Genomic DNA, 20166 nt, shown 5'->3' on the forward strand with positions numbered 1-20166 from the left:
GCATATTGTATTATTGTATTTTCATTTGCTAAACCTGGCAACCCAAGCCTCTTTGCCCCATATAGATCTTTAAAAAAAAAAACAAAACAAAAACTCTGATGGTTGTATAGCTACAATAAAATTCACTGAGTTAAAAAAAACAAATCTCTATTATCCCAGTGTAACATCTAAAAAGCCACAATTTTTGTTTAAAGATTTCTAGATCTTTAGGGATACCGTATGACACATTTATCCTTGGATTGAGAGGATACATTTTAAGTTGTTATCTACACATTAGTGTCCTTAGTTGGCTGTGCCCAACATCTTTCAGAAAGTCAACATGTGGAGTGTGAATAAAGGTGAGAAGTGTAGCAATGGCACACAATGAGGGAGAAGAGGCCGATGAGGGAAGAGAGAGGGTTCATAATGCTGAAAACCCACTGAAACTCTCCTTATCCCCAGTGCAAGTGGAACTCTGAAGAGAAACAGCATCCCTGTGACAAGATACACAGAATATACTCAATGAGTGCTCCTGAATGAAAAAGGGCAGGAGGAGCTCCTGTCATGGCTCAGTGGTAACAAACCCGACTACCAACCCATCCTCAGTGGGTTAAGGATCTGGCATAGCTACGACCTGTAGTGTTGCTGTGGCTATGGCGTAGGCCGGCAGCTGTAGCTTTGATTTGACCCCTAGACTGGGAACTTCCATATACTGCAGGTGTGGCCCTAAAAAGCAAAAAATAAATAAATAAATAAATAAATAAAAATGCAGGAATGATGCTGAGTTGCTTCTAGCAGCACTTGCACTATAATGATGAGTTTTTCTAGCCCTTCGGCCATCTTTCCTGGACCCTAGCAAGGGAACATCAAGAGCTCATCATTACTGGGCGAGATTAACTTCCCTCCTCTCTCCCCTCCTGTCTGGGTGCACCTGAACAATTCTCTTTTCTCTGGGCCTCAATTATCAGTCTGAAAGGTGAAGAGAGCTGAACAAGACTCTCCCAATCAATCACCTCCATTTCTACAGTTTTTGAGGACATCCTGGTAACAGGTCAGATAATAGAGCTGCAGACATTCTTGTAACTCAGAGATCCAAGAGATCTGGAAGGAAAGAGCTCTGTGAGCCCCTGCTCCAGTCAGGAGCCAAACGGGTTGAAAAAGGGCTCAAATCTACACAAGAGCCCTGGACTCCCTTTTCCAGCTCTAACTGTGGTTTCTCCAGCTTTCTCAGGAGTCCAGCATGGCCAGGTCTGCATCTGCCACTACGCAGCTTGGTCTGGGGCACTTCTGGGTTGGAGCAATCACCCCAGCAGGCTGGACTGGGAGGTGGGGCCCAAGGGGTCCAACAGAAAATCCTCTCCTCATCTCTAGCCTGACCTGTTCCAACTGTGATGTGCTGAAAAGATGAGATGAAAAATGTGCTACAGTGGAAGTGACCCAGTTCAATACCCAAGGTGCTGGGTTTGGACACTGGCTCTGCCATTTAGTAGTAGCAGGACCTTGGGCAAGTCACTGCCTCTCTCTCACAGCCTCTGTGCCTTCCTTTTAAGAAGAGTGAATGAGGAGTTCCCGTCGTGGCACAGTGGTTAACAAATCCGACTAGGAACCATGAGGTTGCGGGTTCGGTCCCTGCCCTTGCTCAGTGGGTTAACGATCCGGCGTTGCCGTGAGCTGTGGTGTAGGTTGCAGACGCGGCTCGGATCCTGCGTTGCTGTGGCTCTGACGTAGGCTGGTGGCTACAGCTCTGATTGGACCCCTAGCCTGGGAACCTCCATATGCCGCGGGAACGGCCCAAAGAAATAGCAAAAAGACAAAAAAAATAAAAACATTAAAAAATTCTTTAAAAATTAAAAAAAAATAAAAAAGAAGAGTGAATGAGGAAGAACCCCTACTGCACAGTGCTGTTCATAGGCAAGGATGAACACTGGGCCACGAGCCCAAAGCAGATCACCCAGGAAGAAAGAGAAGTGCCTCCACCTTTAATTCTGCATGTCTCCTAAGGGCTTCCCAGATAGACTTAAGGACTCAGATGCTCCCTGACTAGTGCTCCTCCCAAGACCTTAACACACAGAAGATATAGCCCCCAAATGAAGATCTCCCAAGTTCTTACAGAATGAAAATTGATAACACAGAAGAGAGAAGGGAATGCCCTCATGTGTGAGGAAGGGGATAAGATTCAGGGTACAAACGGAGAGTTTTCTTTCTTTTCTTTCCCCCTCCCCACTCCCCCAGCCTACACCACAGGCACAGCAACCCAGGATCCAAGCCACATCTGAGACCTACATCACAGCTTGCAGCAACACCAGATCCTTAATTCACCAAGCGAGGCCAGGGATTGAACCCGCATCTTCATGGATACCATGTCCGATTCTTAACCTACTGAGCTACAATGGGAACTCCAAGTTTTCTTAAATAGAAACTGGGGCGGTTCATTCAGAATGGAAGGTAGAAAAAATAGGCTCCAGTGGAAAGAGGTGGGCAGATGTGCTTGTGTGAGGGTATAAAAGTTCTCTCTTCTCAGAGAAAGCAAGGGTCATCAGCTGTGATTGAGATGAGAGAAGTAGTTATTGGAGGCTTGAAGAAAGACGAGAAACTGTGAGATAGTCATTTAGGAGAATGAATGAACTAAGAAAGTGTAATGGGATAATTGAGCAGCACTGACGGCCCACTTGACCTTAGCAGTCATAAACTGAAAGTGAGACCAATCACCAGAGCCATATTTTTCTCAGGACACATCTGCTACACAGGTACAGGTGTGAAATAGGCAAGGAGTTGGATTCAACTAGATTTGATATTTTATCAGGAAAATAAAACCAAGGAAGATAGGAGCAAGACACTGATCATAATTATGAGCCACTCCCTCTAAATTGGGTGGGGTGGAAAATGAGAACATAAAGGCGTGAGAGTCAGGGCAAGAGTGATGGGATGGATAGGGAAGATTTAGGGGAACATCAGGTCCCAGAGAGATCTTTTGTTCCCCAGACCAAAGGCAGGAGAGCACCTCCGAGGAGGAGGCTCTCCAAATGTGGTAGGCCCTCTAAAATATCCACGTTAATCCCCAGAAACCATGAGTGCTACCTTATAGAGCAAAAAGGGATTTGTAAATGTGACAAAATTTAAGATCATGATGTGGAGAGATTGTTTTGGATTAACCAAGTGGGCCTGATGTAATCACATGTAGTTAGTTCTCTGGAAGAGTCTGCACCAGAGAAAGTAACTATCAAGCTACCTTATTAACTTCAAAGGAAGCAGAGATTGGAGTCATATGCTTTGAAGACGTAGGAAGAGATCACAAACCAAGGAACATAGACCATGAATTACCTTGAGAAAGGCAAGGAAATAGATCCTCCTCTAGAACCTCCAGAAGAACCCAGCAGTGCTGACACCTTGACTTTAGTGCAGTGAAACTGATTTCAGACTTCCGACCTCCCAGAACTGTAAAAGATGAAATTTGCGTCTGTGATACGTCACTAAGTTTATGGTAATTTATTACAGCAGCAACTGGAAACTACACCAAGAAGGGGAGAGACAAAGACGAGAGGACTAGAAAACAGCTCTTTCATCTCCAGGATTAATCTGAAGGGAAAGTATTCCAGAGAGACCAAGTGAGCATCCCTGTGTCATTCAGTGAGGGGTGAAAACAATGGAGAAGCCACTGAGGAGAATTTTGGTGCCATTCCCTTGAAGGCATTAAGAACTAAAAGGGCCTCAGAGAGAAAGGTTTCTGTGTAATCTATGATACACAGTACTATCAAATTTTACAAATCAAACTGCAGGCCTCTATATACAGCATGACCTCATTTTTGTTTTCAAAAAGCATATTTGTATAAGCCGCTAAATGAATGAACTTCTGATTTTTGAAGGAGAGGAAAAAATTACGGGTAATGTACATTCTTTAACCCCATTAGCGCTTTAATAAAACGAAAATACACTTTAATGAGTATTCCTAAAATAATTCTTATGCGTTTATAATTTAAAACACACAGACGCACTAACACGGATAACTCCAAGGAACCAGACGCAGACCTCAAACAACCGCGAAGGGCACTGGACGGAGCTCGTGATACTATCCTCCCACGCCGCGCCGCGCTAGGTCCCAGGGCGGCGCCGGAAGTGGGCGTGGTCCGCCCGCGGCTTTCTGGGACTTGTAGTTCGGCACATAGGCGCGGGTGCGGGTCAGTGTTGCCAGTGTTGCGAATCTTGCGCTTCCAGGTGTCCGACTCCAAGTGGGAGGTGAGAGCTGTCTGGCAGAAGGCGCAGCCCGGAGCAGCCCGCAGCGAAGCATCTGGCTGTCTAGTTGTGGGAACGCTGCGGGGCAGGCGCTGGACCGCAGGGACCCGGAAGCCTGGCGGGCGGCCGTGGGAGGGCGCGCGCCCTGGCGGAGATGAGAACGCGGGCCGCACGTGTGCCCACGCGCTTCGGCCGCTGCTGCGTTCCCAGGATCGGCGGCGATCACCTGAGACCAGGCGGCCCCCACTGCTGAGCCGCCCGCGGTTCCGAATGGCCCTCCTCTCGCCTGCCTGAGCTCCGGCCTCGGCTGGCCTGGGAGCTTCGCAGTTGGCCATACCGGCCTTTTCCACGCCGGTGACTGGCCCTACTCGAAGGAGATTTTCGGTGGACGTTAAGGGACCGAGAGGGGGCCTTTGAGGGACTGAAGTTTCCATCCCCACAGCCCTGTCCTCGGTGAAAAGAGAGTGCGTCACAGGCCGTGCACCCCAGAAACGAGTCAGGCCGTCAGGTGTCGGGCAGCCGAAATCTCTCCGGAGAGGCGATACATCTAACCCGACAGCTCCTACTGCTCTAACTAGAACTTGAGGGCAAAAAAATCCGCGAAGCCTGGGGAAATGGGCACATCTTAAGAGCTGCTGGGAAGGATGGGAATTTCTTACCCTGGTGGGTTTGCGGGGGAGGCTTGGCATATTTGATCCGAAGCCCAGTGGAGAGAGGTGAGGGAGGTGCAGCATGGAGAGACAGGAAGGGTACCCCAGCAGAGGGTGTATGAAGGAAGGTTGCAGGAGCTGAGTAACTTTTTTCCTACAGTCTTGCTGGATTGGCTTGTCTGTGTCCTGCAAAGTGGACGTGATTTACATGGATTTTTCGCTTTCCCTAACTCTACCTTTCCAGGAGTCTGTCCTTGCTGACAAGAGGAAATGACCGAGTTCCAGGTGAGTTGGAGTTTTTCTTCTCTGAGACTGGAAATACTTTCCTTTCCTTCCTCTCCTTTCCTTTCTTTTCTTGGGAAGGACATCAGGATTAACTTGAGTGCCTGTCTGGTGTCAGGTCCCGTCTTGGTTCTCTATGTTTTTTCTTTTTATTGTCATACTTCAGCGTGAGACATAAAACATCTTATAAACATGAGTGTAAGAACATTAAGATACTAAGAGCGTATGGTTATCAAATGATGTCATCAGGGTCTGCACAGAAAACATGCGACTTTAAATTCCACCTCAGTTTTCACTGAACTACACTGCTTCCATGAATTTGGCCCACTCCCGAGAGCACTGGGCTATGCTCTTTTATTAAAGACTCCACATAGCATTTTTGTCTGGTCCTGTGTCTCAAACCATGCCTTTTCCTGCCAGACATTTCACTCACATTGAAATTCATTCAGAGTTGTGACATGCACAATCTAGTGGTCTCAAGAAAACAAACAGAATTATAAACAACTGTGCTTTTTGTCATGAGCAGATGATGTGTATTAAAAAAGTATGCACATTAACAATGATTTATTAAACACGAAAGATCAAAAACATGAGGAAATTTGTTAAATAACAGCAGAGTAGTTACCAGATCACTCCCAGAAATGGCTCTTCAGTCAGGCTGTGCGTCACAATTATCAGAGGTGTTCTTTAAGAATTAAGACCGAGTCAGGATTGTTAACCACAGAGCCACGAAGGGAACTCCAAGAATTAAGGTTCCTAGGCATCATTCCCCCACACCTACCAAAAGGAGAATTTCACTCCTTTTTTATCCCTTTGATCTTTGTACATCCAAAAATTTATTGTGACATATTTCTCTACATACTTGGATATTTCTTTACATACTTACCACCTAGGTAGATAAGATAGGTTGCTCATCTTGCATGCTCTCATTGTTTTGTTGCTTATACCAGCATATCTACATGTTTAATTGGTACAAGAAGTTGAATTACCATGCAGCATTTTTTTAAAGACCAATTTCTCATTGGTTTCCATAAAACCATTTCTAGGAAGTTAGGTCAAGACTGTCAGTATCATAGAATTTTTGAAAAGGAAGGGGTTAGCCAGCCCCTTCTCTGCCTTGGTGCCGTTATCTTACAGAGGAGAGGTCAAATTCTGAGGGAGCTAAAGGGGAACACCATGTCTTTTATTGCAGAGAGCAGCAGAGCCAGAAGTAAACCCCATGTTTTCTAACTCCATGCACTTCCTTCTCCATAACTAAACAGGTCATCACATCAGAAATTATTTGAATAAAATATCAGGCTGGATTTTTTTTTATAATTAGATGAAATTATTTTTTTAAATTGGAAGTATAGTTGATTTACAGTGTTTCAGATGTACAGACTGGATTTTAAGGAAGAAAAAAAATTAGTTCTTAACAATATCACCAACAAAACCATCTTTTTGCTTAGTCCTCACATCCATGGGAAAACACCATGTGTGCTTATAAAAACCTGTTTAAGGAGTTCCCATCATGGCACAGCAGAAACAAATCCAACTAGGAACCATGAGGTTTGCCAGTTTGATCCCTGGTCTCGCTCAGTGGGCTAAGGATCTGGTGTTGCCGTGAGCTGTGATGTAGGTGGCAGGCATGGCTTGGATCTGGCGTGGCTGTGGCTGTGGTATAGGCCGACGGCTACAGCTGGGATTTGACCCCTAGCCTGGGAACCTCCATATGCTGCAGGTGCGGCCCTAAAAAGACAAAAATAAATAAATAAATAAAAATCTGTTTAAAAGGACAGTAAGCTGACTCAGATACTGAGTGTGACATCTCAGTGCCTTGAAAATAATTGAGAGGGAGTTCCCATTGTGGCTCAGCAGGTTAAGGATCTGACTAGTATCCATGAGGATACGGGTTCAATCCCTGGTCTTGCTCAGTACGTTAAAGGATCCAGCATTGCCGTGAGCTGTGGTATAGGTCACAAATGCAGCTCGGATCTGGTGTTGCAGCAGCTGTGGTGTAAGCTGGCAGCTGCAGCTCTGATTCAGCCCCAAACCTGGGAACTTCCATGTGCCTTAGACAAAGCCCGTTTAAAAAAAAAAAAAAAAAGGAAGAAAGAAAGAAAGAAAGAAAAAAAAATAATCGAGAACTTCAGCAAAGATTGACCTGAGTAAAAGCCTGTGTTCTTATTTTACTTCCCTTCTGTCTCTTCCTTAATGAAGATTGTTTATTCACTATGACGAAGTTAGGGATTGCTAGCATATTGAAATTTAAGATTCTGGCATGTGTTAATAAATTTCTGGAGTTCTCTTCGTTGCTCAGAGGTTAGTGAATCCGACTAGGAACCATCAGGTTGCAGGTTCGATCCCTGGCCTTGCTCAGTGGGTTAAGGATCTGGGGTTGCTGTGAGCTATGGTGTAGGTTGCAGACCTGGTTCGGATCCTGTGTTGTTGTGGCTGTGGTGTAGGCCGGCAGCTACAGCTCCAGTTAGACCCCTAGCTTGGGAACCTCCATATGCTGCAGGAGCAGCCCTAGAAAAGGCAAAAAAAAGACAAAAAAAAAAAAAAAAAAAACAGAAGTCCCGTTTATCCCTTCTCCCTTTGTGACCTTGGATAAGTCACTTCACCATTATGAACCTTAGTTTTCTCATCTGTAAAATGAGAGTGCTGAATTTGATGATCTCACGCTCTCTTTGTTTGTTTTGGCTTCACCTGTGGCATTCAGAAGTTCCCAAACTCATGCCACAGCAGTGACAATGCCAGGTCCTTAACCTGCTAAGCCACAAGGGAACTTCCTGAAAACTTTCATGTCCCTAACTTCACTCTACCCAGGTTCTGGTCATTTGCTATCACAGACTGTCTGCATTGAGTAAATCTTGTGCAAATATCATTTCACAACTATGCCAGGAAACCTAAAGAATAAAACCCCCAGGCTGGACTGCTGAGTGTGTACGTTTGTGACTTTGATACTTAATTATCAAAATGTCCTTTGGAGGGGGGAGTGATACCAATTTATACTCACAAGCCGTGTGTGTCGCCAGGCTTTGGGTTTTTCCAGTGTTAACAGGGAGAAAATGGTACCTCAGCATAGTTTTGATTTAAATATTTTATATTGTTATACTGCTTTTTTCAGTTTATCAATATTTGACATTTCCTATTAACTTCTTTATATCATAGATGAGATTTAGCTCTTTTTTATGTTATATCCCCCATAATGCCCATCTTCCCAAGAATTTATCTCAGTCACATCAGCAATTAATGCTTATGTTGCTTTGACTTCATAATTCTTTTTCCTGCAAACAGTATACTATGATTACAGTTCCTTTTTTTTTTAATCCCTTTTCTAAAACTAATACCTGCTTTTTTAAGTATATTTTATTTAGGGTTTTTTTTCCTTTTTTAAAAGTTTTATTAAAGTATGTTTGATTTACAATGTTGAGATAACTTCTGCTGTACAACAAAGTGATTCAGTTATACATATACACACACCCACTCTTTTTCAGATTCTTTTCCCATATAGATTATCACAGAATATTGGGTAGAGTTCCCTGTGCTATACAGCAGGTCTCTGCTGGCAGTCATTTCATATACCACAGTGTACATATGCCAATCCCAACAGAGGTATTTGAAAATTGAAAATATGAGGGCAGAAATGAATAAGTCAAAACAAGATTTGGAAGACAAAGTCAGAAATTCTCCCACCGAATTGGGCAAAAAAGCAAACAAATGGGAAATACGGAAAAAAGGAAAGAGTCCAAGAGATCTGTTAGAAATTTCTGAAAAGAAAAAAGAAGTGCATAGAGAAGATAAAGTCATGAACAAGATAATTTTCAAAAATTTGCAAATCTAGAGTATATGAATTCCCACTGAAAAGGGATTCACACATAGAGTGCCCAACATAATGGAAGGAAACAGAGCCCATCAAAGTACCTATCTATGAAATGAGAGAGGAACATTGACCAGGTGAGAGAGCTGCAGCTGAGGCCTCCACCACAGCCATAGCAACATGAGATCCTTCTGAGCCACTCCTGCAACTTAAGCTGCAACTTGTGACAATTCCGGACCCTTAACCCACTGAGTGAGGCCAGGGATTGAACCCACATCCTCATGGATGCTATGTTGAGTTCTTAGCCACAACAGGAACTCCATAAATTTGACAGAGAAAATTCGAGCTCAAAGTTAAACAAAGTGTTCTATAAGAAAGCAAAAGTGATCATAGTATATTGGATTGTCAGAAAAAAATCAAAATTTTACTGAGTTGAAAGGATGTGAGTGTGTGTGTGTGGTGTGTATGTGTATGTGTGTAGTGGGGGTAGAGAAAGGATTGTGAAAAGATACAAATCCTCATATTCCAAAAAGGGGAGTCGACCGATCATTTCAATGGGAAAATATAGGTACATGTATAGACAGGTTATACAGAGATTCTGGGGTAAATGGTAAAATATCAATTTGAAAAACTCAAAGTGGTTGCCTAGTGGAAGTAGGAAGTGGGATGATAGAAGCTTATAGAACCATTCGATACTTTGAGCATTGTGCCAGCATTTCCGTAAATATAAACTTCAGGTAAAGGGAGAAATGAAAAAGAAGTGAAAAATGGAAAAATCTGGCAGACTATAAGAAAAAAAAATGCTGCACCTTTCTCTATGGCTTGAGTATGCAGCAATTAAGCTATATCATATTTATAAGAAAAGACATTTTAAAAATTAAATGTACACATAAAAAATTATGCACAAATGCACTGGCCTAGCCAGCCAATGCTAGAGTGATGATACTATTATTAGCAGCAGGTTTGGGACAAGTTTGAGAAAGCAACCTTCTTGTTCCTTTAGTTTTATCATGGGATTATAGCTCTTTTCCTTTTAAAATAGTTTAGAGATAGAGAAAATTTGTCAACACCGTAAATACTACCCTCCTCTCTTTCTAAGTATATTTTATTTAGGGTTTTCTTTCTTTCCATTCTGTTTTACAGAGTTTTGGTTGATTTGGTTAAATATTGGTTTTCTTTTATATATCAACAGTTGATTGAGCTTGTCTGTTTTATTCTTTGTCATTTGCTATTTCTTATATATCATTTTTCTTAAATAATTTAAATTTTCATCTGCTACAGCACATTGCTGAGTAATTGTTTCAGTAATTGTTTAAATCCTTCCTTATCTGAAAAAGTGTCTATTCCTCCCACTGAAATGGCTGATTTGCTGAGTATAGAATAGAATATTAATTTCACAATCTTTTACCTCCAAAATTACAAGTTTTTACTCAGTTATCTTCAGGTAAACAATATTGCTGTTTAGTAGTTCATTATCAGTATAATTCTCATTTATATTTACACATAACTTGGCTTTTCTATCTGGGTTCCTTTTTGGGTTTTTTGGTTTTTGCTTTTCATGGCTGCACCTGTGACACATGGAAGTTCCCAGGCTAGGGGTCGAATTGGAGCGGCAGCTGCCCACCTATGCCACAGCCACAGCAGCATGGGATCCTTAACCCACTGAGCTGGGCCAGGAATCCAACTCACATATTCATGGATACTCATCAGGTTCATAACCCTCTGAGCCACAACAGGAACTCTCTGATTGCTTTTAGCATTTTTCTAAGTTTGTCTTCCCTTGAAGTCCTAAGGTTTCACACACAGTTTTTTAGCATTTAGTGAGCCCTGAATCTTGAATTCTATGAAACTTTCTTGTTTCTGTTCTTTGATCATTTCTTTCCCTTCATTCTACCTCCACTATATTCATCAAACTCCAAGATGGGCTTTTGCCCACTGCCACAGCATGTAGAAGTTCCCAGGCCAAGGATCAGCAACCCAAGCCACAGCAGTGACAATGCCATATCCTTAACCTGCTGAGCCACCAGGGAACTCAAGTGAGCTTTTGCTTTTATCTTTCTATCTGCCTACCCTTTTACTGTGCATTCCCTCAATCTTCCATCTTAGTCAGATGTCCATTTTACTATTCAACCCATCTAGATTGCAGGCCTTAGAATCAGACTGCCTGATATTTGTATTATGACACAAGTTACTTAGTCATTTCAACCTTGGTTTCTTCTAATGTAGAATGGGTATTCTAATAGTTCCTCTCACACAAGGTCATGCAGCCAGTGCCTTAGTGCTTCAAATGGGCTCAGTAGATGTTAAATATTATGATTATCATCTTTTTCAATCCTTTTATTAATTTTGAAGAATTCTGATTCTTCATAGCAGTGTATTTATATTTTTATTTTATTAGAGTTACTGGTTCTTTTAAGATGTGATATCCTCTAAGATTTCTCTGGGGTTTTAATTATGAGCCTTTTAAAATCTATTTCCTCTGTTTATTGTTTCTTGAGTTTGTGCCTCTTTATTATAGTTTCCTGCTTTGTCTCCTTTTTTTTTTTTTTTTTTTTTTTCTTTGGCTGCATCCACAGCATATGGAAGTTTCCGGGCCAAGGACTGAATCTGAGCTAGAACTGCAGCCTACACCATAGCTGCCACAATGCCACATCCTTAACCCACTGCTCCAGGCCAGGGATTGAACCAGCACCTCCAGAGGGACAAACTGGATCATTAATCCACTGTGCCACAGCAGGAACTCCCACTCCCTGTATTATTATAATTGTCTTTTTTTTTTTTTTTTCCCAAAAGTCCTACGTTCACAGTATGATGCTAGAGGGTCCATCCTCAGCTGATGTTCAACCCTCTTTGGTGCATACATGTTCTACTTACAGGGGACATCTCTGCTGACTGGGCTTGGGATGGATCTAATAAGAATCCAGATGGTGAGTGATGCAGACCCCTTTTCTGAGGTTGCCTCTTCGGACTGGTAAGTAATCTGGGGCATGCCCTGCATCAGTCTCCAGCTCTGGGATGTCCTCCTTATCAGAAATTCTACTTCACAGGTTACCTAGAGGCTTTATCCTGGGCACATGTGGAGTCGGTTGCTCCTTTTGTACCTCAATCCTGTCATTGTGCAGGTTTGGCATTACCTCACCTTCTGCTTCACTCTTCAGCCCAGATAATACCATTAGGAGTCCCCCTTTGGCAGACCATTTATTTTATTTTTGAAGCTTTATAGGGGGCCACTAATCTTAGCCACCTAATGAGAGTGGTACTGCTAATGGCAACAACTAGTTGAACCATTACAAATGCCTAACATGATTTAATAAACTTGTTTCCAGGATAAACCTCTCTTACTTCATAATTGTTGATTCAGAGCTTGGAATTTGAATTTCTAGGACTTTTGAGAAGTTCTCCTACATTTTCGGGAGCCTCTTCCTGTACATAATTTGAGCTGTGCATTTGATTTTTTTCTAGTTTCTCCCTCAGACCTCATTCATCTGCTCTTTATCATCTAGGAATTCCTTAGCTTTTTTTTTTTTTTTTTTTTTTTTTTTTTGTCTTTTTGTCTTTTTGTCTTTTTGCCATTTCTTGGGCCGCTCCTGCGGCACGTGGAGATTCCCAGGCTAGGGGTCTAATCGGAGCTGCAGCTGCCAGCCTACGCCAGAGGCACAGCAACGCAGGATCCGAGGCGTGTCTGCAACCTACACCACAGTTCACGGCAATGCCGGATCGTTAACCCACTGAGCAAGGGCAGAGATCGAACCTGCAACCTCATGGTTCCTAGTCAGATTCGTTAACCACTGCGCCACAACGGGAACTCCATTCCTTAGCATTTTTATTCTGGTGATGGCAACCTTTCTTTTTTTTTCCCAAGACTACTGTGAATTGGCGGGGGGGGAGTGTCATTTAGTGTAATATAAGAGTCTTTACCATAATTGTTTGACTAACACATCTTCCTTGAGTTACAGTGGGGTTATATCCCCATAAACCCATGGTAAATTAAAAATACTATTAAGTCAAAAATGTATATAATACATCTAACCTACCAAACATCATAGCTTAGCCTGACCTACCTTAATTATGCTCAGAACACTTTACATTAGCCTAAGTTATGCAAAATCATCTAACACAAAGCCTATTTTATAATTGTATTGTATATCTCACGAAATTCATCAAATACTGTGCTCAAAGTGAAAAACAGAATGGTTATAAGCATATTGCTTGGTGCTGCGGCTGCTGCCACTGCCCAGCATCATGAGAGAGTACTGTACAGCATATCGCTAGCCCAGGAAAAGATCAAAATTTAAAGTACTCTTTCTATTAAATGAATATCACTTTCACACCACCTTAAGGTCAAAAAATCGTAAGTCGAGCCATCGTAAGTCAGAGACCATATCTAGTAAGTCTAAAATCTGTATTACTAGCACAGTAATCTCCCAAGAGTACCAGACCCATGTATCTCACTGCTTACTGAACGGTGCAAACATGTTCCACCAGAACCGCAAATTAAACAAGTCAGATTCTGAGTTTGTTCTCTCTCTCCCTTCCCCAGTCCAGCCTTGGGAGATTAAGACTCCCCATCTTGTGATACAGCATGCTTATATCTAGTCACTCAAGCAAAGAACTTGTGGATCATTCTTGGTGCCTCCTTCTGAGTTTAGTCAGTCATCATTTGATTTAGAATGAATCTCTTTTCTCTCCATAGCCATCCTCCTTATCACTTTTCTTCTGATCTCCTCTGTCCCTACCTTAAAGTCTTGCTCATTTCTGATGTGGTTATAATCACAAAGTCGGTCTTTCACTCTTGATTGTAATCCTTTAATAGTTTTACATCTCTGAGGGGAATATCTGAGTATACACCAAGCCCTTTGTTTTCGCTTCTGTCTTCCTCTCCAGGCATAGTCTTTGTCACTGCTCCCTATTTTATTTCCTTCACAAAAAAACTATATATAGCTTTCCTGAACATGTCATATTTTCTCTCCACATTTCATTTTTTTCCTTATATTTACCCCCAGAAATCTTCGCTAAGGTTTGAGTTGAATGTCCCTACTCTGTGCTCCCATGACTGGCTGTGCAAGCATTTACAGTAGCATTTATATGGTATTATCATGCTGACTTATTTATCTTTCTTCCCAGTAAACTCTAGCTTGTCAGACAAAAGGATTTCTATTTTCTTCTTTGTATTCCCAGCACCTATTAGATTACCAGTTAAATGCAAATTTAATTAAAATAAAATAAAATGAAATGTTATTTGTGGCAAGGATGTGGGAGCATAGCCTTCTGCAGGGTTAGAGTATGAATACTTTTATGGCTATGCTTTAAAGCAGACACAAAACATCTGTCTTGTGTACCCAAGCCCTCTCCCTTCCTAACATTAGCCCAAAGGACATGGCTATAAGGACAAGACTGCATTTTTTCCTAGTTATCTTAGGCACCCCAGTTTTGAAATTTTGAATTTACCCTTTGTTATCTCTGAATTCTCTTTGTTCCCTAGGAGACTTGAATGAAAATTCTGTGGAGAATCAAGAGAAAGGACTTAGGTTATCTATCACCTGAAGAGCTTTCCACCTGGCAAATTTTGGAAGAGATGGCCAGTACAGTAACTGGGAGTCAGGATTAAATTGTGAATCTTCAAGGGGAGGTGTATAGGAACCCTGAACTAGATCTTTCCACCTGTCAGAAGTAGGGAGAACATCTTCTCATATTTCCAGAAACAAGAGCAGTGTGGTGACTCTTCAAAGTGATGATTTAAAAAAACATGGAAAGTGAAGAATATTTGTCTTTGAAAGTCCCAAGCCAAATGGCCACACAGAACTCAGTGACATTCTGTAAAAATGAGCCCCAGGACCCTCAGGAAAGCAAAAGTCTGTTTGTAACTGAAGAAAGCACTGAGAGGAAAATGATAGAGGGAAAAAGTCCTCCCATTGACCATTGTTCAGAAAAATTTCAGAATAAACTTGAGTCTGATGTAACAGAAGTGGTCTCACCACTGTTCAGAGGTGAGACATTCTGCCAGATTGGCCAGTTGAAAGAATCTTTGGATCCCTCTGACTGTAACCACAAAGACGTTTGTGGTTGGAAATCACGGCTTGTCAGTCATAGTCATGAGAGAGCTCATATAGAGGAGAAGCCCTGTACCCATTATGACTGTGGGAAAATGTGTAGCACCAGCCTCAGTGGTCACCCAGGTGAGAAAGTTCACACTGCAGAGAAACTATACAGATGTAGTCAGTGCGGTAGGGACTTCAGTGAGCGCTCAGAGCTAGTCCTTCATCAGAGAGACCACACAGAGGAAAAGCCCTTCAGATGTGATCACTGTGGGAAGGGCTTCACGAGAAGCTCAAGTCTCCTCATCCACCGAGAAGTCCATGCAGATGAGAAGCCTTATAAGTGTGACAAGTGTGGGAAAGGCTTCACGAGGAGTTCAAGTCTGCTTATTCATCACTCAGTCCACACAGGTGAGAAGCCTTACAAATGTGACAAGTGCGGGAAGGGCTTTACTCAGAGCTCCAAACTGCACATCCACCAGCGTGTGCATACTGGTGAGAAGCCCTATGAGTGCGGGGAGTGTGGTATGAGCTTCAGTCAGCGCTCCAACCTGCATATCCACCAGCGCATCCACACAGGCGAGAGGCCCTACAAGTGTGGGGAGTGTGGGAAGGGCTTTAGTCAGAGTTCAAACCTTCACATCCACCGGTGCACACACACGGGGGAGAAGCCTTACCAGTGCTATGAGTGTGGGAAGGGCTTCAGCCAGAGCTCAGACCTCCGCATCCACCTCAGAGTCCATACTGGAGAGAAGCCCTATCACTGTGGCAAGTGTGGGAAGGGATTTAGCCAGAGTTCCAAACTCCTCATCCACCAGAGAGTCCACACCGGAGAGAAGCCCTACGAGTGCAGCAAGTGTGGGAAGGGCTTCAGCCAGAGCTCCAACCTCCACATCCACCAGCGGGTCCACCGGAAAGATCCTCATTAAATGAGGTCTTCAGTCACATGCTCGTACTCTCAAGAAATAAATGTTTTTTAACATTGCTCTTACTTTTCTACTCTTAGGAGGTAGTAAGAGTTACTCAGATATGTTCCTTAACTGAAAATCATTCATTTAAAGTATTTAAGTACCAAGCACTTTGTTATGCTACACAGCAAATTGATTGTTCTTGTTCCTCAGATGGGTAAAGTGAAAAACGTCTGTACTTTGCCGTTGAGCCAGTGTTACTAGAGCTACATATCCTACCCAGCGTTTTTAAGTGCAAGAACCTTACATTTGTCAAAGCAGAACATATTTCTCTTTGTTCACATCCTCTGAGAAATTGGAACTTTGGCTTCTCTTCAAATCACGTGCCTTGTGTTTTCCTATTTCCTTCCAGCCCTGAGTAGCCCTCTCTAAACTATGACTGTACAATATGTTTTAGGTTGAGGGCATGGTTGGACATATCATTGGCATGGAAATCTGTTGTTTATTGCACACATGTGCTCCAGCCTGTAGCCTCACAACAAGACGGTGAAGAGCTACTTGTGTATTACACTCCACACACTCCAGGATGTGGAACCCTGCTTCCCCAAAGGCAACTGCTCAAGAACATCAGTGGTTCCTTTTCATGGGTACAGCTAGTTTGTTGGGGTTTTTCCAGATCTAGCCACTTCAGATGATGCCCCCACCAAACTAAAGCCAAGTAGGGTACATATATTATGTGGAGATGTCCAATGAAGCTGAAATATATTTAAATGTATTTAATTCATCTCTCAACACTTAACTCTCATTTCCTTAATTTTCTTCATCACCCGTATTATATATTAATCAAAACAAAGGTGTTAGTAGAGAAAGTTCTGATATTTTTTCTCTTCAGGCTTATCTTGTTTGAATATTTGATGTATAACGAAAAAAAGTCATTTGTTTTCGCAGTGTTGTTAGCAAACCAAACTTGGGCCCGCTTGCCCATGCACAGTAAAGCCAATCTACTGACACTGGGTTGTGGTGAAAGTGCAGCATTTATTGCAGGGCTCCAAATAAGGAGTCCAGGCAGCTAGTGCGCAAAAGGCCTAAACTCATTGATGGCTTTTAGACGAGGGTTTTAAAGACAGGGTGAGGGAGGGGAGACTGGGGGGTGTGTGATCTGCTCATAGACATTCTTCTGATTGGTTGGTGGTGAGGTAATCAGAGTCAACATCATCAATCTGCTTCCAACCCATCTAAGGTCTACTTGCTTGTGGGCATACAGTTAATTTCTCCCACCTGATGGAGGTTTCGGTATCTGCAGAACAGCTCAAAGGATGGCTCAGAATATTAACTATGTTCCTTGAGAAGGAACTAAAGGTCTCTGACTTCTTTTAATGGCTAGACTGTTACTTTGTCTTGCTTGATGGTTTTCCTTTCTTCATTTTCTCACTTTGATTAAATTTACTCTTTGGAATTGGGGGAAGGCTTGGGGAGTATGTTTGGGATGACTAAGCTTAAAATAGGCACTATCAGTCATAATTAATTCACTTGGGGTGTGGAGCTAGAACACCTCAAAGGGTTAGGCATTCATCCCCTAGAAATTAAGACAAGAAGCTTGGGCAACAGTTGAAAGAAAGATGATTGTAAATATATAACCAAAGCAGAAGTTACTATACAGTTAACTACTAATTGCAGCCCTGACTTTCTGAACAATGCCTGATGATTCCTCCAGCAGTGCTCATGAAGCTGCCCAGTCACCCATGTTTCAGTTATTGACCAATGACTAGTAACCATACAAGAAAAATGATGGGGAAAATATGGATTAGCTTGAGAAAGTGGGGTTGTAGCTGGTTCATTCTGATCAAAGGTAACCTGAAGCAGTTAACTGGACATAGATAACAAGGAAGAAACATGTTAACTTTGGGGAAACAAATCTAATCTCTAATAAGGAATGAAGGAGGGCAACAGATTGAGACTTGCCTTCCTTCAAGAAACGGTCCAAGAATATTTGACTCCAACCCCAAGCAGTACACATGGAATGATTAGGGTGGTGACTGAGCACCATCTGCCCTTTGGCATTGCATAATACCCTCACTTGTTTAAATACCATAAGATGGTATCACAAGTGGTGTGTGCTTCAGTGATGTCTAGAATGATGAATGCCTCCCAGTTCCTCCTGCCTTAAAAGATTATAGCTGAGCATCTGTTCTAGATTTGACTCCTGGTCATGGTGCAGCGGAAATGAATCCGACTAGGAGCCATGAGGTTGAGGGTTTGATCCCTGGGATCGCTCAGTGGATTAAGAATCTGGCGTTAGCGTGAGCTGTGGTTAGATCACAGAGGCGGCTCAGATCCCGTGTTGCTGTGGCTGTGGTGTAGGCCAGTGGCTACAGCTCCAATTAGACCCCTAGCCTGGGAAGCTCCATATGCCACAAGTGCAGCCCTAAACTAAAAAAAATATATATTGCAAAATGGTTCCTCTCCAGAATTCAATAATTCTGTCACCAATTTAGCAAAAAAACCTAGGTTAAAGATTATTTGTTGAGTACTTGGGACAAGATTTTACAGTTCTTAAAATTCTTACCTATTCAGTGAATGCGGTTACTTTCTCCATGGATTGTTTAAGATCTTAAGATCAAAATACTAGTGAATATGTGATTATTACCTGTAGTCACACTTCTACATTACAGTCTTTTTAATTCTTCCTTTCTCATTCCCCATCCTGATAGCAAGAGTTAGGGAATAAAAAGAAATATGGAGGTTCACTTTTGCACCTCCATGACCTTTCTCATTGTACTTTAATTGGCAAGAAAGGGTCATGACAGCATTCATGAAGTGCAAGGCTGAACCCCAGGTAAGGAGAGCAAAGGAAAGTCCAAAGCAACATGCCCAAAGTAGTTGTGAGAGTAAAACTGGCATTGGGTTGGTACCTGAGAGCAGATGATACCAACAAGTAGGTTCAAGAGGTAGAGATGGGAAAAGCTAATACATAGGGAGTATGTGGCAACTGATCAGCAGGGTCTACAGAAATCATTCAGGGTTTGGTCAGCTGAGCAAAATGGCAAGGAAAAAAGACTAGAAAACATTCTTTGGTTAAATATCTCCCTCGACAGCATTAAAATACTATTTTTTACATTTATAAAAAGTCACATGAGTACCCACTGTGGCTCAGCAGTAACAAACCCAACTAGTATCCATGAGGACATGGGTTCGATTCCTAGCCTCACTCAGTGGATTAAGGATCCAGCATTGCCGTGTGCTTTGGTATAGGCTGCAGATGCGGCTCAGATCCTGCATTGCTGTTGATGTGGCTCTGGCTGTGGCTAGCAGCTGTAGCTCTAATTCAACCCCTCGCCTAGGAATGTCCATAGGTGCAGCCATTTAAAAAAAAAAAAAGCAATAAAGAGAACAAGAAAAAAACCACTAGTAAACAGAAGGTCTCACCAAAAATTTGAAATATAGAAGGATGATAGATAGCTATTGTATCAGAGCAGAAGTAGGGGCCTAAGGATAAGGACAAGAAGGAGCCAGCTTGGCTACAGGCTCAGAAATGCTTAATACTGTGGAGGATAGAAGCGAAACATGAAGAGAAAGCAGTGGAATTAATATCCAGTTGAATATAGGACATTCCCTTCATTCCATACACACTTGCCCTCTTCCCCAACCCCTATGCCCTGTTACTCAGGGATTTACTGTCCAACAAGAGATGGGAAAACTCCTCAGTGTAGAAAGTGAATGACCCTAAGGAACAGACCTGTATTCCGGCTTTTGTAAATCCAACAGTAAAGCAGTTACCTTCTAGCTCCAATACATTTATAACAGCTTCAAAATTCATGAGATAAAAAATGATTAAACTGAAATAACTATAGGCAAATTATCAATTATAGTTAGATATTTGAATACTCTCACATAACTGATAACACAAATGGTCAGAAAATCATTAAGATACATAAGATTATCAGCTAACTTGACTGACATTTATAGAATATATTCCAACATAATAGCATAAAATATTCTTTTCAAGTTCATATACATTATGGGCTATAAAACAAGTTTCAAATGACTTAGAACAGAAATCATACAAGGTATATTCTATCACCAGAACAAAATTATATTAGAAGTTGCTATAATAAGATACCTGAAGGGTCAGTCAGCATCATTTAGAAATTAATAGCTCTTAAAATAAGCCAAGGGATAAAGAGGAAGTAACAATGAAAATCTGAAAATATTTTGAACTGAATGAATATATCAAAATTTGTGGGGTGCAGCCAAAGCAAAATGGAATTATATTAATAAAT

The 20166-nt window shown here is 42.1% G+C and overlaps 1 protein-coding gene and 1 pseudogene across 10 annotated transcripts; one reads left to right on the forward strand and one right to left on the reverse strand.

Annotated features, from left to right (window-relative positions):
• LOC102167823 overlaps window positions 1–4084 on the reverse strand; it is a 196995-nt pseudogene extending 192911 nt beyond the window's left edge.
• Window positions 4083–16899, forward strand: ZNF239 (zinc finger protein 239). Of its 10 annotated transcripts, XM_021073015.1 has the most exons (5): window positions 4148–4673; window positions 5020–5144; window positions 11820–11870; window positions 11991–12065; window positions 14426–16899. In XM_021073015.1, exon 5 carries the CDS (start codon window positions 14690–14692, stop codon window positions 15905–15907), a length of 1218 nt encoding a protein of 405 aa, XP_020928674.1. In that variant the 5' UTR covers window positions 4148–4673; window positions 5020–5144; window positions 11820–11870; window positions 11991–12065; window positions 14426–14689; the 3' UTR covers window positions 15908–16899. The 10 variants fall into 10 exon arrangements, with proteins under 10 accessions (XP_020928668.1, XP_005657486.2, XP_020928677.1 ...); XM_005657429.3 differs by lacking the exon at window positions 11991–12065 and having other exon boundaries at window positions 4113–4212; window positions 5104–5144; window positions 11820–11914; XM_021073018.1 differs by lacking the exon at window positions 11991–12065 and having other exon boundaries at window positions 4113–4212; window positions 5104–5144.

Source organism: Sus scrofa, chromosome 14 (assembly GCF_000003025.6).
Source record: "Sus scrofa isolate TJ Tabasco breed Duroc chromosome 14, Sscrofa11.1, whole genome shotgun sequence".
Lineage (NCBI taxonomy): Eukaryota > Metazoa > Chordata > Mammalia > Artiodactyla > Suidae > Sus > Sus scrofa.